General features: G+C 39.5%; 1 protein-coding gene across 4 annotated transcripts in view; it reads right to left on the reverse strand.

Moving 5' to 3' along the window:
* The window catches only part of DGKI (diacylglycerol kinase iota), a 410,881-nt gene that overhangs the window by 205,358 nt on the left and 180,011 nt on the right, over nucleotides 1–25,512 (reverse strand). For 3 of the 4 annotated variants that reach the window (XM_070423975.1, XM_070423977.1, XM_070423979.1), the window contains 4 exons: nucleotides 23,600–23,674; nucleotides 22,253–22,309; nucleotides 15,022–15,087; nucleotides 3,625–3,696 (listed from right to left, as the gene is read on the reverse strand). In XM_070423975.1, the coding sequence (XP_070280076.1) occupies nucleotides 3,625–3,696; nucleotides 15,022–15,087; nucleotides 22,253–22,309; nucleotides 23,600–23,674 (270 nt within the window). Of the gene's footprint in view, nucleotides 1–3,624; nucleotides 3,697–15,021; nucleotides 15,088–22,252; nucleotides 22,310–23,599; nucleotides 23,675–25,512 lie in introns of those variants that run through there. The other variant, XM_070423976.1, reaches the window with a different exon arrangement.

The following is a 25,512-nucleotide window of genomic DNA, read 5'->3' on the forward strand; positions in this document are numbered from 1 at the left end:
TTAATTTGGGATAATGTTGAAAAGGAAATGAGATGAGCAGAAAGGAGGTGCCTAACATCTCTCTTTTTTCTACCAACAGATATAAATCCTTCTCAGATGGTCTTCCAGTATAAGGGACCCAGGAAAGAAGCAAGAGCTCTTAGTCCAAGAGGCAACAATGAACAAAGAGATTGCTTCTGCTGGGTTTGTGAGGGCTGCTAAAAAGTATAATGGTCCCATTACACTTGGCAAGTCTAGAGTGCTTTTTGTTTTTGAAAGGAAGGAAGTAAATGTAGACTAACAACGCTTTAGAGGCTTAAATCTATCCCCAAATAGATTGAGTGACCTTAGGCCAATTACACTTTCAATCATCTTTTGTGAGGCTGTAAAGGGATAATGATGTGTGGTGACATCTGTTTTCTAATAAACATAAAATCACATTATAAGCCTTAAAGTTTTAATTATAGTGATTTTCTTAAAAATTTGACATGCTTTCTACTTGGATTCTATTTAATGTGACCACATAATTTATCATCTTCACTGGAACAATTTTAAGAGTGAAAGGGAGTACTGTCAATAATTATCTTGGAATAAAAGATGTAAATTAAGACTGTCTCAAGGAAACTGGAAAATATGGCCACCCCAATTATACCCCATCAGGCAGGTTTTGTCTTCATTTCTGCGTATCTTCACGATCTGACGTGATACAGAGACTAACTACTAAATCAGTTAATTAAGTATGGAATACAGCTTCATAATTCCCCCAACCACCAGTTATTTGTGATCCCAAAAACAATTTGATATACCAGAGAAATGTTATTTGAATATCTTTTTTTCAAGGTGATTTCTTCATGGGATGTTGATAGTGGGGAATGTGTGATGGTGTAAGGCAAGGAAATATATGGAAAAATCTTCCTACTTTCACCTCAATTTTGCTGTGAACCTAAAACCGTTCTGAATAATAAAGTTTATTTCTTTTAAAAAATGTTTTAAATATTTAAATAATTTTGTTAAAAGCTTCATTAATGAATGCTAAAATCAGTAGGCAAAAGTTTGAGGAGAAATATATCAGCATAATCTCAAAATATCTCCCCCAAATATTTATCAATTGGAAAGGGATATAGCAAATGCCACCTTAATCAAGTGATCAAGGTTAATATCATCAGTAATAAACCATTGACATTATGCCCTCTGAATAAGATGCAAGGAGGACATCCCATCCCTTCTCTCATACCTCGCCTAAAATGAATAATTTCAATCTAATCATCAGAAAACATAAGGCAAACTCAGTTTGGGAGACATTCCACATAATAACCAGTCAGTGCTCATTAAATGTGCCAAGGTCATGAAAGACAGAAAGAACGAGGAAATGTCAAGAATTCCACAGCTAAATGAACTGTGGGATCCTTAAATAGATCCTGGGACATTAAGAAAACAACTAGTGGATGTTTTAAAAATCTGTAGCTTAGTTATTAGTAATATATCAATATTCACTGATTTTATTCAATGTACTATGGTTACGTAAGTTGTCAAAATTAAAGGGAGTTAGAGGAAGCTGAATGAAAGTGTATACATTCATGTTATACACTTTGCAACTTTTTGCAACTTTTCTTAAATTTAAAATTCTCTCAAATTAAGAAAAAAATTGTGATTCTCTTTTAGAAATTCAAATAAACTTCCAAATGAATGGCCACTGCATTTCTAAAATAGAAGGGATCTCAGAATCTGCCTATTTCAACTCTCTGACTCTACATCTGAGTAACTGCCAATCTAGAGAGAATAAGAAGAGTCCAAAAGTGGTAATGTGAGGACCTGAATCCAGGAAACCAAGCTCCCAATCCATTTTTTCCCCCCTGATGTAGTAAGTGCCCATAGAGGACATTACTTGTTTGACATAGATATTCTAGAAGGGATTACCTGTAGTGCTAAAATATACCCCCCACCACAATTTGTCTTAAAAAGGTATTGTATTGTTAAACATTGCAAAATCACCTCCTCTATGTGTGATCCTGGGAAACCCAAAAGTATGTGGAATTAAGCACAGCTCTGTCACAAGGGTCAAATGAAAGTCATCTTTGTAGTGATTCAGTTGGACTACAGATCAATGAAGAGAGAGCACATGTGTTCACTAGAAAGTGGGACTAAGTTCCCAATTCACTAAATGTGTACAGAACATCTAACCACAGCCTGAGACCTCTGGGGGCAAGAATAGATGCTACCTAGCTGAGCCCGTGGCCACCAATGATGTTGTCCCCCAATGGGGTTTTATTGGATCAGGGAAACCAGCAACACAAGTATTGTTGGACACATGGACCCTGAATCTGCTTCTTCCACTCCAGATGGAGATATTGCCTTGATGGAACAATTCCAATCAAGAACTAGGATGGCCTTGTATTTATGAATGTGTTCTTGAATTGAAGCACAAGGACTATTTCGGTAACAATTAACTAAAAGGAGATGGAAATGCCAAGCACTGAGCTGTTCAATGCATCTCTACGTAACAGCAGTAGGCTCTCCTGACAAGTGGGGGCCTAGGGAAATACAATACATAGATGGATGAGCATGGCTGTGTCTCAATCAAACTTTATTTGCAAAAGCAGGCAGTAGTCAGAGTTGGCCTATGGGCCATAGTTTCCCAACCCACGAGTTAGAGTGTATATACATTGTCTGCTTAAAGAAAGAACAGGTACACAGGCAAACAAGTAGGAAAATGAACCATCTGGTTGGGACAAAGGGGCTTTAAAAAAAGGATAGATCAGTGATGGCAAACCTATGACACGCGTGTCAGAGGTGACACGCGAACTCATTTTTTTGGTTGATTTTTCTTTGTTAAATGGCATTTAAATATATAAAATACATATCAAAATATAAATCTTTGTTTTATTATGGTTGCAAATATCAAAAAATTTCTATATGTGACACGGCACCAGAGTTAAGTTAGGGTTTTTCAAAATGCTGACACGCCGAGCTCAAAAGGTTCGCCACCACTGGGATAGATTAAAAAAGAAGAAAAGTAAATAAAAATTTACTACTGGCTTCTAATGAGTATATATGTTCAAGTGTAAGGAAGAGTTACATTTCAATGAGCATGCAGACAACTGTAACATTGAAATTTAAAGGATACAAAACCACTCTTATTCTAACATAGCCCTCCCACACACACACACACACACACACAAAAATGGTGCCTACATAAAAAAAACCAGAAGAACCAAGATGCCGAGACTGCCATGTTAGAAGGATTACCTAATGTTACAAATTGCTTTCTTCCTAATGGTGCAACTTCCTACCATAGGAAAAGTTGTCAACAACCTAGTGTAACTGGAAAAAAAAATATATGGTCTAAGAGGGAGAAGTCCTTGATTCTAGACCCAGGGTCAGAACCAGGGAAGAATTCTCCAATCTCTGATCCCAGAATTCAATGTGTATAAATGAAGGGGTTAATTCATCTCTATAGTTTCTTCCAGCTCATATGTGCTATAATTCTATAATTTTAAATGTCTTTCTTCCTCCAACGATCCTATGTGAGGAAAACAATACATACATTGGATGACCTTCCACTTATAGACAGGAGTTCAAGCAATGACCTAAGTCTATTTTTATAGAACATGAGCCCACTTTGTTTTATTCCATCTCCCAACTTACCGCCTGCTTGCACCAGGAACAGCTGATAGCCACAATCTCTTTACTGTGGAAGGAGAATTTCTGCTGAAAGCCCTGGGTGTTAGGACAAAAGATAGAAAATTTAAAACCACTTCAATTACAGTGTGCATCTGCCCTCCTGAAGTCCAAGGAAGTGAACAGAGACAGAACTGACCCCACCACTCAAGGTAACTGGGACACATTCAGCATTTACATTCTCCACCCTCTGCCATGTAAAAGTTTCCTATTCCCAAGTCATCTGACTGTTAGAGAGGAGGTACCAGTATCTGCTGTACCACTCAGTACTCAAAATTATCAAAGTCACACACACACACACACACACACACACACACACACACAGAAAGAAAATTGCATTTCCCCCAAATAGAATGTGGTTCTGATAGTAAAAACAAAAGAAAAGTCACAATTGGTTTACATGGTTCTCTCTAACAACAGTCATCCATCTCAGAAGTTCTAACAACTTCAACATCTGAGAACCCACATGGAGAGAAATAAAGGATCAGAGAGTTAGGACCCAGAAGTGAGGATGTGGGAGAAGTCCCAGGGTGCAGAAAGAAACTCAACGACTTTCATCATCCCTTTGGGATGTTGGGACTCAAAACAAGCAGCTTTCTATGTTATTCTTCACCAGCAATCAGCAATGAGATTAATGGAATGGCAAACTCAATCCTCTTAAATGAGCAAACGGAAGAACAGAAGAGGTGTTTTTTGGCTGCTCTCCCTACATAATGACCAGAGAGAAGTATGCAGTCATGCTCAAAGGGTGATTTTAGCCTTCCCCAGGCTCATCTATTCTATCTGCCTGTGAAATCTAAACCCCCAAAAATGAATTCAGAGCAACGACGAAACATTTTTCAAAGAGGGCTTTTGTCAAGTGATCAAAAGAAAAATGTGACAAGCAGAAAAGCTACCAAGGCACTGGCTGAAGAAGTCTTGCTTAATATCAACAGATAATTTTAACTTAAAAAATTAATTCACATTAAAAGAACTCTCATTCTAAACCATAGGCCTAACCCCTTGTACCTACCCGTGGCATTAGTGAATAGTTCCTTAAGTTGTTATTTTATGTGCACATGTATTATTTGTCCAGTGAAATTATTGCTTTTTTGAGAGAAGTCCCTGTAATAGTTCTTAAACAGGTCCCCACAACTTAGCTGAGCTCTGTGAACTTCATACACATGGCATGCATGTCTTCGGATGAATTGAACAAAGTCATTGCTAGCACATCATGATGCAATTACCAACTTCATGCTCTCTAGACTTTAAACACCTAACCCAAACCACATAGAAATATGCTTCTTCACATCACTCTCCTCCAACCACTAAGACACAGCAAATATGCTAGCATTTTAATTTCATTCAGTCTGCAATACAGACATGCCACATGGTTGGAAATCTATAGGGTGGGCTGTTGGCATGATAGCAGCCGAAGCCACAACTAGAGGTCTATTGAATGTTGCTGTATCAAATGTATTGTTAAGCAGCATCTCAAATGCTATTACCCAGCCACCACTTCATCAATTCATACATCAGATGATTGTACATCAAATAGATGCTGATAGAGAGATGGCACTGGATCTTGTTATTGGCTGGGGGAATCTTAAACCTTCTCATTTTTCTCTTCACCTGAAAATAGTAATTATACTACAAACCTCTCCCATACCACCAAGTAGTTATGAGATTCAAATGGGGTAACGTACTTGCAAAGTTCTTTATAATGCAGCATATAAATGAAGGAGTCCTTTGACTGCTAAGACCTATCAACAGGAATGTCTTCCATCACCTGGCTGACAAAGTCCTCCAGGGTCTAATATGTGACTAGCCATGCTCTATTTGACGGTACAGAGGGAGAGTGTATTAGCCTACCCTTCTACTGGCCTCTGGTTTCAGGGAGACACAGAAACAGTCCTGACACCCAGACAGATACCAGAAACAAACAAGGTCAGCCACAGCTGGGGCGCAGGGCTCTGTTGGGTCCCTTGCAGACGAATCTGGTGGTAATCAGCTCTGTGCTTTGTTTGGAATTCTAATCTGGCTGAGTCACAGAGGCCCTAGCTTCAGGGTTATTGTCCAACACAGAGACATAAATAGAACCCTATTGGGGCTTTCATGGGCCAAGTTCCCACAGGCCATCTGCAATGGGGAGATTTTGGCAGGGATCGCAATACAGCAAAAGGAGCAGGTTCCTAATTACCCATTTTTAAATGCTGGCCCACACTTGATATTATGGGACTGACAGATGCCCTAACCGAATTTCAACTGACTCTGATTTTTAAGGGCTATTTTGTTCATCACTATCAGAGAAGAAAATAGGGATGCGAAGTCAGATCCAACTGACTTCAGAATTATAAATACAAAGAACCTAGAGAGATATTTTGCGGGGGAGGGTTGAGTTTTTTTTAGTGCAATGGAGCTCTGAAATAAAGTATAAACAACATTTATTCTTGCCAGCTAAAGCTTTGTTGCCTCTTTTCCTTCTGTAATCTAGGGCATGTACCAAATGACACTCAGTTTACAGCCTTGGCTGGAACTAGAAAAAAAAGGGCTTTGCTTGAAACAAACCAAAATTATTTTACTGCTTATGGATGTAACTGAGGTTTGGGCAAGAGAATCTCTTGACCATAGCCTGACTGCCTGTTTGAGTTAATGTTGTTTAAAACAAGAGCTGATGCCGCTCTTGACTCCAAAACTTTAAACAACACATAACTAAACCTCTCCATTTTTAGTCACACGTTCAAAGCTCAAAAGTATTACAAATAAAATACCCAAGGGAATCAACATTTATCTTAAAACAGAGAACTTCAGACATTTTTGCTCAAATGTTCTATAATTTTAAATATAAACATATATATATACTTTCACACACTTTATATTTTAATATCTAATATGTTCACCATAAGTTTAAATTAGATGCAAAGTTCATTCTGTCTGGCAAAATAAAATTGAAGTTTTAAAATAAAACTATTACACCACTCTTGTAAACTTATCCAATGGGATATAACATGATAGCAACTAGATACTCACTAAAGAAAAAGGAAATTTTTCTGATGCGATCAAACCTTTGCTAGAAGACCTCAAACCATTCGAACTATTTCAGTGCAATGGGCTTTAGCCAACTGAAGCTGACAAACCATGATGTTTGAGCATCCACAGCTGAAGCACAAATTCATACCAACCCAACTGAAAACTTTTCCTGACTAATCAAAAATGGCACTCATTTTGCCCAACTATCTACAGACTTATGGACTAATTCTGTCCTATCCAGAATTAGTTAAGAGTTCAACCTTCAGTCTTTAGTGAGCAAAGCCACCATGAACCAATCTCTTTCCCAGTCCAGACAAATGATTTACTTTTTCCCCTCGACAGACTCTTCAGTCCAGTTTCGCACTGATAGGTGTGCTCTTACCTGGAATTGTGAATCTCTGTACATTAGGCTAGTTTTACAATATGCCTAGTCCTTAGTTTTATCACAGAGTTAAAATGGTAGCATTAATATTTTAGTTTATACAGATTAGGGTTTATTTACATTCATAAAAAAATAATTTACGTGTTATTTCTAAGTTTCCTATACAGAATTTACTGGCCTTAAGCTAAAATTTTGCTAAACATTCAATATTTTCAAATTGTAAGCATGTGTGGTCATCTAAATTTAATTATAATAAAGAATGTATTAATGAATGAAATTCATTTAATTTTTAGGATATATATATATATATATATATTTATTATTGATTTCAAAGAGAGAAAGGGAGAGGAGAGAGAAATATCAGTGATGAGAGAGAATTATTGATCCGCTGCTTCCTGCACGCCCCTTACTGAGGATAGAACCTGCAACCCGGGCATGTGCCCTTGACCAGAATTGAACCCGGGACCCTTCCGACCATAGGCCGACACTCTATCCACTGAGCAAACTGGCCAGGATCATGAATGAAATTTAAATAAGCAATGTCTTTATAACTTATGACAAATCCACAGATGCAACAACTGAAATTATGTGATTCTATAGTTAGGTTATGAGAATTTTCTTTGAAAAATCTAAATTATCTATTGGGTTTAATTGTAATATAGTTTACGGCATTAATTAAAGGCTCTGAATATTTATCAATGCCCTTATTGTTCATAATATTCTCTCACTCCAGGGTAATCACTGATTTACACACACGGACTGACATTCATTATTCTTCATTACAGCATTCTGTTATCTTCCATTCTAATGTAGTTGGTAATTACAATACACTCCTTAGAGCCAGTCAGTCTTATTATCCTCAGATAGTTTCAGCTTTTTCATTAATTTATCTGAAGACCCCTGCTACAAGCTACAGATCATAAGTAGAGTCTCCAGGAAGAGGGCACAGGCTTCTCTGTGTAAATTCACTCCATTACCACAAACTTGTCAGCCTGTACGAAGAGCCTCAGACATGATTTCCAGTCATTTTTTATTTTTGAGGCAGATGACTTCATGGAAGTACATAGCTTAACCCAGGATCTTGGAATTAAGGTATAATTGAAATTAAGCTTGTAACAATGGCTACAAATTTACATTTTAAATTACATGTTAACCATTTGTAACTGTGATGATTACATTCATATTTTTATGACTGTCATGATTCTAGGGCAAAAAATGCTTTATACGAATACTTGTGTCATATTTAATATGGCCCAAACTGCATACTACACTTTAACTGTTGGGTTTATATCTTTGTCCTAAAATACCATCCATGGCACAATGGGCTCGTATGTGCAGTAGCCATGATGGCAGTGATGAATGCTATGTTTGGGTCCAAAAGCATGGGCCACTGCTCACCAAAACTGAGCTAGCCACTACCACAGCTCACTGTGTAACCTTCCAGCAAAAGCCACAACGAAGCTGAGCACCCAATATCTCACCATCCCTCAAACACACCATCAGCTACTTGATGGCAAACTGATCACACTGACCCCCTTCTATTATGGAAGGGGCAGCAACTCATCCTGACTGGAATCAACACATATTCCGGGTTTTGGTTTACCATTCCCTTTTGCAGGGTCTCAGTCAGCACCACTATACGAGTGTTTACAGAGTGTTTGACCCACCAACAAAGGATCCTGCACAACACCGTGTCAGGCCAAAGAAACTATTTTACAGCAACAGAGGTGCAGGGGTGAGCACATGGCCTTGCGATGCACTGGTCCCACCACAGCCCATGCCATCCAGAAGCTGCAGGATGACAGATGGGACGATCTTTTGAAGATGTAACAGAGGCTGCAGCTTTGAGAGGAAACCCTATGAGCACCATCCTCCAGTTTCAGTATACTCACTAAATCCATGACTATTGAATGGTGATGTGTTTCCACAGTAAAATCCACAGAGGCAACAACCAAAGAGTGGCAGTAGGAGTGGCCTTGTCTACTATCACTTCCATTGGCCCACGTGGAGGGAATTTGTGCTTCCTGTCCCCACAATTCTGGGCTCCGAGGGTCTGAATCCCAAATAGAGAACATCTCCACCATGGGACATAACAAAAGGCCCTTAGAACTTGAACTACTACCACTACACTCAGTTACTTTGGAATCTTTGTGTCAAGAGACTAGCAATCACAGTAGAGTCACCATTTGGCAAGTCACCATCTTAGTCCCAATCATTAGGTGGAGGCAAAGCTGTTATTTGTGAGTGGAGGCAGGAAGAATATATCTGGTACCAATTATCCACTGAGGCTACTTTCTACTTCTCTGAAAAATGTTGGTGATAAGTGGACAATTGCAGCAACCAGGATCTCAAGATCAGAATGCTCAAAGGTAAGGGTCTTTGTCACCACACTAGGTAGGTCATTGCTTGAGACTGAATGTTTGTGTCCCCTCATCATTCATATGTTGAAACCTAATCCCTAATTTTGAAGGTTATAAGGTCATTAGGGTGGAGCCCTCATGAATGGGATTAGTGCCCTTGTAAAGGAGACTCTTAAAGTTCCTTCCCTGTCCTCCATGTGAGGACACAGAGAGAAGAGCACTGTCTATGAATAAGAAGCAGGCTCTCACCAGACATCAATTCTGCAGGCATCTTGATCTTGGATTCCCAGCCTCCAGACTGTAAGGAATAAATTTCTGTGTTTTTTTTTTCAGCTACCCAGTCTATGGTATTCTGTAATAGCAGCCCAAACAGACTAAGACAGTCACCTAGACCAGAAGTGTTAGTTGAGATGAATACAGAATGGGTGGTTGAGCAAGAAAATGATAATTAGTTGCAGATTTTAGACCAGCTGCCAGAGACAGAGCTGTAGTTTATCCCACTAACCTTCCTCTTATATGTTTCTCCAGGAAATAAGACCAACCAGAATCCTGAAGAAGCTGTACTAAAAATGTATTATGTGAAAGGAGTGATGCTGAGAATCACCAAGTGACAGGGACAAACTGTATTGGATGCTGTGGTGTTCTACCCAGGTGACCCTGCTTCAGGCCGAGGCATTCATCCCATTCTCCAGGTTAAAGGAAATACCTTTCCATCTTTAGGACTTGCCCTAAGCCTAAAAGAGTCACCTCACCCAGACAGCCCACACCCAGTGATTGGTCAGGCCGGGCAACTCTGAGTTCAACTCCTCCCTCTGCGCCATCCCAGAGGCTTGGCACTTCTGAAGAAAGAGCAAAGGGGACCAGAGTGACCAAAGTATCACAGTATCACATTACTGCCCCTACTGGGGCTCTGACCAGGCCCAAGGTCTGGGGAGCAGTGACAGTAGCAATGCCACCCTAAAGGTGAGAACTGAGTGACTTAGCCACCGGGGGTCTGCAGCAAGGAGCACTGGTTCTCAGCCCACAGCCCCTTGTTCCTTTTTTAAATGTTTATGTAATTAAGTTTATTGAAGTAGCACTGGTTAATAACATTGTATGTTCCAGGTATACAATTCTATAATACAATGCCAGTATTATAGAATACCTGCTCACCACTCAGAGTCTAGTCTCTTTCTGTTACCCTCTTCATCCTCCCCCACCCCCTTTTCCCTCCAATAACCATTATACTGCATGACTGACATGCAAGAAGCTGTATATGTTTAATATATACAACCGGATGAGTTTGAAGATAAGTATATACCTGTGAAACCACCACCACAATCTATGCCATAAAAATATCTATCATCTCCCATCCTATTATTTTTTATGATAAGAACACAGCATACTATCTATCCTCTTTGCAAAATATTAGGTATACAATATAGTATTATTAACTATAGGCACTGTGTTGTACAGTACATCTCTAGGATTCATTTATCTCGCATAACGGAAACTTTGTACCCTTTGACTAATCTCGTCCCATTTCCCTCCTCAGATGTATCTGAAGGACCTTATGCTAAGTGAAATAAACCAGGCACAGAAGGGCCAATATTACATGATGCCACTCATATGAGGAATCTAAAATAGTCAAACTCATAGAAGCAGAGTAGAATGGCGGTTGCCCTTGTCCCCTGTCTTGATACTCAGCCAAGGTCAGGAAGGAAAGCCAGGCTTCCAGCAGCTATGTTGGCAGGGACTCCACGGGAGGCTTAATTTCCTTGTCCTTGTTATATTACCCTATCCACACCTCCCGGGTCCTCCTGGGGCTAATGGCAGAAGATCCCACTGTTATATATGGACAAACACACAGACAGGCAAACAACCAAGCCTGCCTGTCCAGTGCATGGATCCTCACCCTCGGACTCCCCTTCCTTGTCCTTAACCGTGCAGGGTCTCCTGAAAGCTGAGCCCAGGATGCACACATTTGCAGATCAGTAGATGTTTAAACTGATAACAAAGCCCCAGGTCGGTATTCTTTATCATTTTTAGACTCTGTAATCCCTTTCACTATTCATATCTTAACTGCACCCCCATGGAGTGTTTTTAATCATTTTTGTCATCTTTGCATTACAAAAATGCGATTAAGTAAACCTCTTTGAGATAGTGCATATTTTGAATACTGCGCTGTAAGTTCATTTTTAATTAATTTTCAACAGTATTCATTACAAGAAAGAGTAGTTTTGACATGTTCCCACTTAATTAATGCTACCTGCTGTTTAATTTACTTAATTACATATGAAAGTATGTATGATTTATGGACAAGTAATTCATAATGATACCACATGTCTGTTAGACCCATAGGGCATCAAACATGTAGAGCGAAGTTTGACTACGTGTTGTTGCATTAAAAACCGCTTTCAAGATTTATTGTTTAACTTTCAAAAAGCGCATTTATTCGTGTGACTTTCATATATGTCTCTAAATAAAACATAAGGTTTCAGATATAGTTTACAAGCATATCCCTATAGTTACCACAGTGCTGGGTTTAGATGCTTGGTTCCTTCAAAGATAAAAAGGCAAATTAGCCATAATCATGGCAGCATTTTTCTTTTGCCTATTGATTTGTAAATCACTAAGAACAACTCAGTGTTGAAAAAAAAATGTGATTGAATAAATGTAAGATCTGGGGAAAATTCCTAAGAGATACATTTACAGAATAAGCAAGCAGCCTGCCTCTCCACATTCATTGAATACAGCTTGACATTAAGCAACATGTGCTAGATCAGTCCACTGGCCCCCTGGATCCACCTCCCATCTTTCCCTACATCATGTCCTATTGTAAACGTGACTTTTATGGATCGTCTTGACAGTGTCCCTTGTGATCTTGTTTCTAATGGGTTTGGCCACTAGAGAGTGGAGGTGACTGAAGCTGGAATATTTATTCCCCAGCTGGTGGGTCACCCGGGGCTGGTTAAGTCTCACACCCCTTGTGAAAGCATTCCCCCTGTCTCCTTGTCTCAGACTATGTGATCATAGCCCCCTGCCTTTACTAGCCTCAGAGCTCTTCACTATGCCTTGGGTGTCTCTACACTCTGCTCACACATTTTAAATATTCTCTTTATTAAACATTCATCTAACTGCACAATTTGAGTGTAAATATGCCTTCTCTTTTCTTCCTGGACCCTGTCTCTTACATAATGTAGGGCTATCAATGAAAATAATGTAAAACTACATAATGGTCATAAACATGGCAGCCTGTGATAGTCAGCAAATATTAAAGCAACTGAGCAATGGGATCATGAGCTCTCTCATTGAATATCCACTAAATACCACACACATGCAGCCAAACACATATTCAGGGCTGAAGAGAAAATCAGTCCAAATATGCACTTTAATGATGATTTTAAAAGTAGACATTGAAACCCCAGATATTCCTTAACCATAAACACTCCCTAAGTTTTGCTAAGTAAAATGATTATTTTCACCCCATCCCAATGGGTAAATTAGAGAACAATGTGTATAGTTCTATGTGTAGTGTGTATGAGAAATTGTTTAAAAATCTCTGGATATGTAAGAAAGTACAACTCTACCAAAGAAAATTATGCATCGCACAAAAGTTTGAAATGAATCTTCAATCACTTCATCTGTAGATGCAAGTAGAGCTACTAACTTTCCTCTGATCCAGGGTTCAAGCCGGGATCCAGAGAAGGTTTAATCATTATCCACCAAGGAGATGCAGGTCTCAGACAATCCCATGTCATAATTGCTTAAGTCTCTGGGAACTCACGAGCAGCTGGGTCATACACACAGGAGGTAAATATCACCGTACTAGATGAGGGGAACACACTGTGAGAGCTGGGATGGCTGACTTCCCCACGGAGAGCTGGGAGCGCTCCAGATGGTAGCCTGAGAACACGGGGCAGCAACTCAGAGCCCAGGGAGTCCAGTTCCTCCCGCCCAGTGGACCATGCCAACAGAAGACAAAGCCAGAGAAGGGTGTAACATGATACTAGGGAATACTCACCACAAAATATATAACGTTCATTGATTTTCCTTTTGATAAGATCCCTCCACCTCTATTACAGTTTATCATGTGTTGAGGTGGAGGCAGTTACTAGGCTGTCAAGAGAAGGTATTTTTCCAAAGTGAAGGACCTGTTCATCCAGATCCTTCCTACTCTTCACACTTCCCATCTCAAAAGTGGCTGTGCCTATCTGTTTCTTCTCTCTTTTATATACCCCCCTCCCAACACACACACACACACACACACACACACACACACTTTTGTGGGAAAGTTGTAGAAAGTCTGCAATGCCCTAAGTAAGGGTAAACCTATAAGCGCAGTGCCACACCAGAAAGGAAAGGGGTAGATGGACCCAAGGAAGCAAGGCCACAGAAGAGTGGAGGGCTGAGCAACTTGTCCACGGCCATGTAAATGGCTGGTAAGATTCAGTCCACTCCCCCTTCCTCCTCATCTTCTTTTCACCTGCTCCACCTTTCAATCTATTTCATCTGTCCTCTTTACAGGCTAGAAAGGAAGTAACTGAGAATCACTGGGTTAAACTGGAGATGATGATACTAGTTAGAATGGAGGGCCATAGCCTTGAGGGTAAGGTGAGTAGCCTTGCAAAGCACAAGGGGGTAACCAATGGCAACAAAATAATGTTTTCTTTCCAAGCACTGTACAATCAGCAGAATCAATAAAACCTTTTCCAAGTCTCACTCACTCTCAACCCGCCTACCTCAGGCAGCCAGTAGTTCCTTGTATCCCTCTATTGTCAAAATGCCATACTGGTCAGCTCACCACAGTGCCTGACCCAAAGGAGTCACATGGATAAATAAACAAACTGGGGATTGTTAATTGATGAGGAATATATTCTCCCAAATTATATTGCCCTCTACCAAATCAAAACGTCCCCTTACTGGGTCCAGCTTACTACCAATGTAAGCTGGACTCAGTAAGAAAATAATCTTTGTAGCATGATTCACCACAAGTTTAACCTTCCCAGACAGGCCTTTCGTTCCTAAAATGAGTCTTTGTACATTGCAAAAAAAGAAAATTCCATAACCCAAATCTGTTGGGTTCAGTAGCATCTAGAATTCATGGAGTTTCATAGCATGCCAGTCATACTAAAAGAAACAGTAGACATAAATAATACATATGAGAAGGGTATCCAGTAACTGGATAATATCCTAAGGAAGCAATACATTTCTTGCTTCATGCTATGTTTCTGCTCAGCTGCAATACTATATCAACAAAAGTAGTGTTATTTAACACACCATTGACTTTCTGTTGCTGATCAAAGATGTATGGTGGGTCAGCAGTCTTCAGAAGGGGTTTTTTTAACAAAATAGAAAGTGTTTTCGAAACTATTAACAATGAAATTCACCACAAAAGTATATCCATCTCTCTTAAAATTTGCTAATTCCTTGTATTAAGACCTCTGACTCTTGCAGTGAGTTCTAGAACAACTAAGATACCTCTTTAAAGGAAAGGGGACTTGGAGAAATAAGGCCTTTTGGAAGGAGGTAGCATACTGAGCACTGGATTTGGGTGATGGGACTCATCTACCTCGGGTGCTTGCAAAGGCCTGAGGAGCCTCCTGCTGTGGCCGTGCGTGCCCAACCCCTTACCTTACCACACTGCTTACACTTTCCCTCCTGCCGACGCCTGTGCACCCAGTGATGACGCACAAAATTCTGTGGAAAAACAAAATAAAAGAAATCGATTTAAATTTGCAAAACCAATATTAGGGTTCTTGTTTTAAGGATACAGATTTCTGTACACCATCATCTAAGACCACATTAACACAAAAACAAGTAGGTGTATGTGTGATTTGCATAACAATAAATATGAGTCCATTCAGAAAAATTAAGCTAACTCTCCTTCCCAGCCATGCATCCTGTCCCTCCTCCACGTCTTGCTAGTGACAAATGGCCATGCCAGGTCACTGTTACTCTCCTCTCCTCCTAGTAAAACCCTGTGCAATCGTGAGCATGCCACGGGACCTTGGGCCGGGAGGTAACTGAGGCAGGTCAAAGAAATATCCTGAGAGAAGCGGGAACAACCATGTCCAATATTTTTTTAATAAATATGTATTTAATGCTTCTTTATATGCCAAGCAGGCACCATACTAAACATTTGAGCTGGAAAGCACTTAAAAAAATTAGATTCTCAGACAGAAATAGATCTCCTGACTCAGGACACAAATGGTGGGAATCTGTTACTAGTGAAAGTGAAGGAAGAGAAAAGCTGAAGGACAAGAGATGTGAGCACGTCGTGAGTTTTTGCAATGACCTTGAGTTTAAACTGTCCTTGGGACCTCTGAACTAGATCAGCTTTCAAGCTCTATTCTTGTCTTGGGTTGTGGGAAACACGGAAAGTCCCTTCCCTCCCAAACAGATAAGTACTCCTGGGGCAGAGAGGTCAAGGAGCATCCATCACCACTGCTCTTAGGATACATCATAACAAAGTTGTCTTCAGGCCTAATTCATGGTGCAGGTGAACCCTAAAAGCTTATATAATTGACTCTCCTTGAGCCAATACATCTAATATACTTGTGAATGTCTTTTCTCCTGCCCTTTTCTGAAAAAATATACTCTATCTGAGATTAACATGTCTGTTGGTTATCAGGCCACAGTCCATGCTTTCCCTTTAAAAAGCCTTTTAATGTAGACTCAGTCATTCAGCAAACATTAAATACCTACTGTCTGCCAAGCACTGCTCTAAGTACAGAGGAACACAGAAAATAGGTCAGTGTTGAGGAAAAATGAGTTGTATTAAGGCATAAAATCCAGAGTGACAAAAATACCCCTAAAGAGCATTGACATTATCAATTCCAAAATGCCACTTCTATTTCTCTATATAATGCCAAATCCATTTAAATTAAAACTCAACGAAGATCCTGGGGGAGTAATAGTCTTTTAACTATAATAAGAAACAATGAAACATAATGGTCCCACTAATTAGTCTAATTTTGGTCTTGCTTTTCCCACAGCAGCAGTTTAATAAAACACAAACATAATTCATATATATATATATATATATATATGTACTCAGAAAGAAGCTAATAATAATAGCTAACATTTGTTGAGAACTGTGTGCCAAGTACTTTTTAAAATATTTCACACGTGATCATTCTTTTCGTTTTCATGAAGACAGCCGAGGTGTTGTTGAGTGGGTATGTGCCAGTAAAATCCTATGAGCTGTTGAAATACTGAAATATGTCTATGTTGGTGGGTAGGCTGTAACTTAGTGCCCCTAGCAACCCCCAGCTCCTCCTCAACTGCCATAGCACCCCACCACCCCACCCTCTCACAACTGCAGACCACTTCTGCTTCCTCATTATTAAGCAACTAAAATGTTAACATTTTGCGCAGCAGGTCTCCAGGATTCAATCCCAATGGGCTCTCTTTCAAAAACAAATCACGTTGCCTGGGCCATGCCCTTGGATTTCCCCAGGAAACTCAGACGTCTGGGCTGTGCCCAATGTGGTTGTCTGTGCAAGCTCAAATATCAATACAGGCAATTCTGGGTCCCATGGCCTTCAGGACAATGGCAGCAAGTCCAGGAACCTGTCTAGCTATCAGTGTCCACAGCATCAGTTCAGTGCAAACACTACTGGGGACGAAAGTACTGAACTCGCCACCTCTGCTCCCCAGGTGAGGCAGACCTCCTCAGCCTTCTACCTGCTTAAGTGAGAAGAACATTAGCCTACTGCCTGTTAAGGATAAAGGCCGGGGGAGACAAGGGCCAGCTGCCAATGGTGCTATATCCTAATTCACAATATTGCAGGTCACATTATCAGGGGATTGTACCTGAATTATCATATGATCCTCACCTAACAGATGAGGAAACTAGAGCACAGAGTAGTTACTTAAAAGGTAAGGGTCAGAGCAAGGCTGCAATCCCAGGCAGGCTGACCCAGAGCCTATGCTCTGAAACACAGGGTCATGGCGCCTCTCCTTTGCTCTGGAAGATCAGGTTCAAGCTCCAGGAAATGACTTCAGTGACATTGGAAATATTGGAAATACTGAGTATATTAAACAGTGGAAATACTGAATATATTAAAATGTCAGTCAGAATTACAAGGGATATAGAAATTTATTATAACTGCTATTAGTTTAGCAGAAACAAGGGAGAATGAACAATATCATTGACGGTAAGAGAAATTCTCTACTTGTTGCGATTATAAACCACCTACTGACTATCCATTGAAGAGGAAAACACTGGAAGAATTTGACAATTACCCATGTGAAATCATGGCTAACTCTTGGGAATATTTAGCTGCTGACAGCTCTAATCAAAAGATTAAACCAGCAATTTCCACAAATCAATAATTATTTGCAAATTATAAGACTGACTTATCTGTGTGACAATGTATATTGTTTGGTAATCTGATATATAATATCATGTAGTTTAGTTTATTTAGGGGATAAGCGAGGACATTTTAAAATTATTTAAATATTAACATATATAACTGCATGTTGTTAAATATTTTTAATATCATCCTTCCTAGGAAATAGGTAGGCAACTAAAAAAAAAAATAAAGACACAGTAAGATAAAGTAATTTAAGCAAAAGTACTGAAGGGGATAATACCAGTTATTATACTAAATATATAGTATAACATACTATGTATACTAAAGAAGAAACTGAATAACTTCCCCCTGTCTATGGCTCTATAATTTGAGATGTCAACATCCTTCTATTCAGAGGTCTCCCTGGGCCTAATATAAATTTCTTTTACCACCAATTAAACATAATTTGAACAAAGTAAACATCCAATAAATATGTTTTGAGTTGAATGAAATTCTGAACCTCATTTCTTTGGCAATTCAATTATGTAATTACCATTATGAAGAATCACCAATTGCCTTTATCAATTAGAAAAAGAATTCTACAGAATCACTGCTGTTTTCTAATATGTATTTTCCAAGAACTTTAATTTTCCACACTACTCCTTTTTGACACCTATTATCTCGTAAATTAATAAACTGAAATTAGATTCAGGATCCTTCCACTGCAAATATGAGTGTTGATACACTGTTAAGAAGATAGCAAAAAAAAAAAGCTTCTGACACCATAACCTCTTTTTGTAGTTCATCAGTAAACTCTGAATTATTCATATACTGTCTTTAAATACTGGGTAAAGAAAGAGCTATTACTTATGGGTGTTAAAATCTCAGTGACACAATATTTCAGGATTTATATTCAGTATTGTAAGCAGAAATGCATAACACAATTGCTCACTTATTTTCACACAGCCAGTGCAATTCATAATATTATTCATAGAGTACTTTGAAGGATCTTAAAATTATAAGGCAATACATATAGCTTATGTCTAAGAAAACTGAGGTCCACAAAATTTCAACTTAGAGCTGTCCAACCACAACTCATGAAAAAACTTCTGTGTCATATACTCTGCAAGCAAAGGGCACAGTGACTATCAATCCCTGCCCTGGATCCCTGCTCTAACCACAGAGTACAAAAGAGGCAGAGGTGTCATTCAAATTCTAAAGTGACTGTTCTTTTATTTACATTAAGTAAACTACCTAAGTTCTCTTAGTTAAGAATCTCAAATGGGTCATAGTCTCTCATAAGTTTCATCTTCCCATTGTCCTCTTAGACCCAGAGTTTGTGAACATTTGGGGGTGAAATGGACACCTTTATGAAAGCATTCCGTCAACAGATATTGGTTGATCACATCCTCCGTGTCCTGGCATGGTGAGTTTGGGACACAGTCCATGAGTGACCTCCCAAAGCTTATACTACAGAAAGGCGACAGCAGACAAGTGAGTAATACATATAAATACTTGTGACACATAACGTGCTCTGAATGGGGCAGAACAAGGTGCTCTGATAAAGAACAGGGTGCGGCCTGTGCAGAGGTGGTCATTAAGGAAGACCCTGAGATGATATTTGAGCTGAGGCCTAACTATAAGAAACAGCTGGCCATGCAAAGAGATGTCCAGTACAGCAATGCCATGCACAAACATCTGAAGATGGAGACTAGCTGGACGTGCACCTCAAGAACTGAAAGGAAGTCCTTGTGGGAGATGGGTGGGTGTGGGGAAACTACTGGAGCATTTTAGGCTGGAAAATGACATAATCCAATTTTCATTTTAAATACTCTCTTCAATCATGGTGGATTGAAGGAGAAAATGAAGGACTTATGGAGAAGTGACTGCAGTGGTCAAAAGTGAGATATCATGGTGCCTTAGGCTAAGGCACTGGCAACAGAAATGGGGGTAAAGAGATGGTTTGCAATACATTTTCTAAAGAAAATTGATAAGGCTGGCAAGTGAAACAGATGTGGTGAGTCCATAATAGAAGAAATCAATATGACCAGTCTTCTCAATTGAACAGCTGGATCAATAGCCATCTCATTTTCTGAGGCATAAAACAATTTTTTAAAAATCGTTTTTAAGATGATGGAAATGAGCTTAGTTTTTCATGCATTGTATCTGATATAATTGTGATGCATTCAATGGGCATGTCAAATGGAACATGTAGTGTGGAGTAGACATGCAAAGCCAGGAATTGTCAGCCCAGAAGTGATATTTAAAGCCATGAGATTGGGTGAGCTCTTCCAACAAGAGTGGGCAGAGAGAAAACATGGCCAAGTACCAGCCCCAGAGGAAAAGGCAGAAATCAGGGGGAGTGAGCAATGAAAGGGAGTGGGAAGGACAACCCAGTGAAATAGAGGACAGTTAGGAAAGATGTCAAGACAGGAGAGCATTTCAAAAATAATGGAACATTGAACATTTTGAATACATTTGAAGGATTGAATAACAAAAGAACAGAAAAATATCTAACGGGTTTGGCATCGGTGAGATGTTGGCAACATTCAAAGAACAATTTCAGTGAATGCACAGAGTGAAAACCAGATCAGAACAGGTTAAAATGACTAGGAGGGGGACATACTGTTTATGTATAACACACTTTCTGGAAGTTAGCCGTGAACACAAAACTGAGAATCAGAGTTGTGGATACAGTTGGTGGTTAAGGAATATTTTCATTGGTTTTAATGAAATGGGGTTTATTAGAGCATGTTTATGCAGATAAAAATAATCTGGAAGAAGGGGTGAAAATGTAGGAAAGGAATAAACATCAAGTCCTTGCTAAGATGAGAGAAGGTTTCCAAAACACTCATAGAGATCTGACTTCGCAGAAGAGAAGGGACACAGTTAGTAAAAACTAAAAACAAACATACAAAAAATACATGCATTAGAAAACTGCACATACAATAACAATTGTCTATGCAGAAAAAAAGAGAGAGATTAAAGAACAGAGAGCTAAAGGTAAATATGAATCCCTGGTTTTTAAGGTAGTGTTTATGAATTCTAGGCATAAAGACAGAATAAACCAGTTAATTCATAAACTCTACCTTAAAAACATACACCTATGCCTTCTACTATCCTTTCATTCTATGCAATTTATCTTTCGTTTGAGTTGTCATCAAGTTACCTCCTGGCCAATGCTACAGTGCACGTGGGTGGCACAATCCATCATTTTCCGTAGACTTTCCTCACCCTATGTATGACCCATAGCCTGGAGCTACACTATCCCAGATAACACGGGAAGGCTAACTGCCTCCACCAACATTCTTGTCTTCTCTAACTACATACACTGCTCCATTGCCTCTAAATAAAAGCTGAACAAATATATCTGAGTGTAGCTCTCATCCTGTCCTCACTTCTGCTTACTGCTAACATGCAGTACTGCTCTTCTCTATAATTTCCTTTACCTGTCTGTCTCCAGACTGTTACCAGACTGAAAGGTCAGGGACTGAGCCCTGGATGTAGACCGTCCTTTCTTTCTTCCTTCCTTCCTTCCTTCCTTCCTTCCTTCCTTCCTTCCTTCCTTCCTTCCTTCCTTCCTTCCTTCCTTCCTCCCTTCCTCCCTCCCTCCCTCCCTCCCTATCTATCTTTCACCTATCTCCCTATCTATTTAGCCATCTACCTATCATCTATTTATCTATCCATTTATCCATCCATCTGTCTGACTTCCTATCAATCTATTCTCTATCATCTATCCATACATCTATCTGTCTATCTATCTATCTATCTATCTATCTATCTATCTATCATCTATCTATCTATCTATCTATCTATCTATATCTCCCTATTTATCTCTCTATTGATCCATCTATCTACTTATTCATTTAACAGATGAAAACACTGAGATTTTGAAAGATTAGATGAGATGTCCAAAATCACATAGCATCAAGGCTGATTCTGAATCTAAACAGTCTGATTCCATTGTTTATAGGAATTATCAGTAGCTATACTGCCCCCAAGGAGCTTCTACCCATTCAAAATTGAAAAATCAAATTAAAATGGACCTAAAGACAATAAAATGCCATTGCTTTCTTACCTTTTCAATTCCATCACTGCGCCCTCCCCTACTCTCAGGTGCATTCAGTAAGACTTTAGCTCTCTGCACATTCTGTGAGAAGAAACCTGGGGATTTTTATTCACTGTATTTGTTGATGTATCAATAAAAAACTGATGTAAAATGAAGGGAGATACAATTTTTGTTTTAATTTTTTAAGTATTTTTTTATTGATTTTTAGAGAGAGAAGAAGGGAGAGGGAAAGAGAGATAGAAACATTGATAAGAGAGAAACATCATTGATCAACTGCCTCCTGCATACCCCCTACTGGGGATTGAGCCCACAACCTTGGCACGTGCCCTGACAGGGAATCAAACCATGACCTCCTGGTTCCTGGGTCAAGCCCAACCACTGAGCAACACCAGCCTGACGATACACTTTATTTTTAATACCTGGCGAATATCTGTAAGTCCAGTTAATCAATGGGAAATTAGGACTGGTATTTGAAGAAGAACTCTGAAATACTCACTTCTCTTGGTGATCTGGAGCCCCCTTCTCGAAATGTTGGTTTACATCTGAAATTAATCTGCCATATAAAAAGAGAAGTGTATTATATTAGGGATAGGCATCATATTGGAATGAGTTACCTGAATAAACCAACATGTGACAGATATTGAGACTACAAAACAAGCCCTCCAAAGAATGAAGAACAAAGTTTAACACTATTCTTAGTCTTTTGAAATAATCACCTTACATAATCTACAGAAATCCCAAGTGATTCTATACCTCCAATCCATGCCTCTTCATTCTCACTGATGAAATCAACAAATCTTTAAAACGTAGATAATGAAGAGTCATGGGGAAAATATAAGGCAGCTGAAATCATTCATCTGCATTTCAGATTTTAAAAGTAAGAAAATATAAACTTGGTAAATTTTTAATATGATAATGATGATTAACACACACCAAAAAAAATAGTATTTATTGAAATATTCAGTATTAGACGGGGAGGTTTCCTGGTCATTTACATCTTTAGCTACAAGGTAAGATGAAAGAGGTGTAGAAATGAAAGAGGAGAAGAGTTGGGACATGAGATAAAATATTTAGTAGTCATTCCCACAAAATATCAGTTGGAAACAATTGGCAATGTGTCTTTAAAGCTCAATGAATGTCACAGCAGATTAAAATAATTCAACACATTTACCCATGGCAGCTCAAGAACATATATAGTGCAGAGACTCACACGCGGAAATGGAGAAGGAGGCACGAGAGGGGAGAGGACAGCAGACCAGCAGACAGCTCTCTATTGGGGCCTCTCCCTCCCCCCAGATGACAGATAAATGGACTATGCAGACTCCACTGATTCTGGATGCCACTTCCAGCCCCTCCCACATATGAACCTGTGAGTAGGGGCAATGCTCACTTGAAGCAAGGAACTCAGAATTGCTTTCTGGCTTGGTTCTCTCCCTTGCCGGCACTTTATAGGAAGATATAAACTCACAGAGGTCAGACATATGTAAACATTGAAGAGCTTATGGATTTTTTTTTCTTTAAGAGAAAACATCTTGTGGGAGGTTCTATGGGTGACTAACAATGCTTGCTGTTGTGAAGAATATCATGCCTACCAGGCTTTTCTCTCACCTTATCGTTCCTTCTCCCGAGTCAACATAAAATGATATCAAATTATACTTCAGAAAACAACAGAGAGAACGAACCTTAAGCACTATCTTTCCATTTTTAATCTGGTAAAAATGCTGGACTTCCAGTTTCCTAAAAGGGGGTTGTTTTCAAGAAGTTGGAAAAAAATTGACACCTGGTCTCCGAAGTCCCAACACTTGCAAGGTATCAGAATTTGCAGCAGGTGGCGCTGTCTCACCTTTTCTAGTTGTTCGATGCAGGCGGTGTGGACCACGATTTTACAGACTGCACACTTCCTCCTGAGGGCAGATTTCTACAACATTCAATTCAAAATACAAAAAGAAATGTTAGCATTCTGTTCTAAAGAGAGTATATGCAAATAAAGCAAACATTGCAATTGTTTATATTACTAACCAATATAAGGTGAAATTTAAATTTCCACTGTAATCATTCAATAATATGGCTAACTTCATCAACAATGCTTGGATCCACCAAGTAGCTCCATATCCCCATGACTTAGGGTGGTCTAGATTTTCCCTTTAAAGCATAATAATTATACTAGCTGCTATATATTGAGTATATAATATAAACCAAGCTCTTTATTCTAAATTTCATAACCTAAAAATGTACACATTATTATCCTTCTTTTATTGCCTTACATTTTTACTCTAGTAGATAGGGGGCAAGACCAACCAACATTTAAAATAGGTGTAATTTCAAACCAAGCATTCTTTCCCTGCTGCCAAAGAGACTGCATTTCAAGAGGTCAATCAATTTAGGCTTCTATTCTAGGCACGAATTTATACTAAGCTACTTGGGTTTCTGCCCAAATCTTCAGGAAAGCAAGGAGATAAGTCTAACTTTTACACACAATAATAATAACAATAATAGTTATAATAACAGTAACAGCAGCTTACATGGATTTAATACTTACTATCTGCCATGGGCTCTTGTAAGCACTTCACAATTAGTAACTCATTTAATCCTCACAACCCTAAGGACTAGGTACTGTTCTTAGTCCCATTTTACAGACGAGAACACTGAGACACCATAAGTGATATGCCCAGGGGCACACAGTTTGGGTCCACAGAGCCAGGTAGTCTTGACTCCAGAGCTCCTGCTTATAAGCATTACACAATTTGACCTGACAGTCAATACCAGTTTAAATTTGCAATAAAAATACTTGTTGAGGTATATCTTTTCTCTAAACAATAAAAAAAAAAAAAGGCAGCAGAGAGAGAGAGAAATGGGTAGAATCCGGATTTACTCCTGCCAGTGCCATGTAAAGTCTAAGCTAGGAATGCTCAGGCCTCTTTCCAGAGCACAGATGAGAAGGCGGCTCTGCATAAATGATTCTGGGGTTTGGGGACCGAAAGGAACTTATTGTAACAAAGCCCGTCTGTGAAATAGTCTATCAATGCTTCCCAGTGAGAAAGGCCCTGCTCCCCACCCTTAAGGGCGGTGCTAGTGTAGGTTGCCACCACCTCCCCACTTCTGATGTGTGGCTTCCCGGTTGGTTGAGGTATTATTTTGGCGCCACCTGTGGCAGGGAGAGAGAAGGAACAGAGAGCTCCTGCCAAGGAGAGGCCCAAACAACCACCTTGGAAGGGGGCAGTCTCAGAAAAGAAACTGTAGCCTCCTGCCTCCCTGGTGGCGCTTCTCATGGAACACAGGCCATCCACAGTGTCATCAGCCACCAACCAAGGACCCGGAACACTGCTGTACTGCAGCGACTAAACTCCCAGTCCACAGTCTGCACCCCGCTGACGGAGGTTTAGTTAACCTGCTTGTGGTGCAGTAATTTCTCCTGGCCTTCTCCTCCCCGAGAAAAGAAGGTAGGTAGTTGTCAATGTTAAATCAGTTTGACCATCAATTGATTTTGCTAATAACAGAAGACAAGAAACACTCAAGCATCTAGCTACACTACTGAAAAGTGTCTGGGCTCTGCCACTAAAAAGAAAGGGGGTAGGGGGAAGAAGAACAAGAAGTAGTAGTAATAGTATTAGTAATAATAGCAGTACTAGCAGCAACAGCAGTTGTAACAGCAGTAGCAGCAACATTCACAGCAACAATAATAAAATTCTAGTTTGCAAATTTTCATGAGTGGAGTGCCCATAAGGAAATGACTGTTGCTCTCCTGTTTCCTCTGGC

This window comes from Myotis yumanensis, unplaced genomic scaffold, assembly GCF_028538775.1.
Source record: "Myotis yumanensis isolate MYYU_CA2020_CCGP unplaced genomic scaffold, mMyoYum1.0.hap1 SCAF_9, whole genome shotgun sequence".
In the NCBI taxonomy this organism is placed as follows: domain Eukaryota; kingdom Metazoa; phylum Chordata; class Mammalia; order Chiroptera; family Vespertilionidae; genus Myotis; species Myotis yumanensis.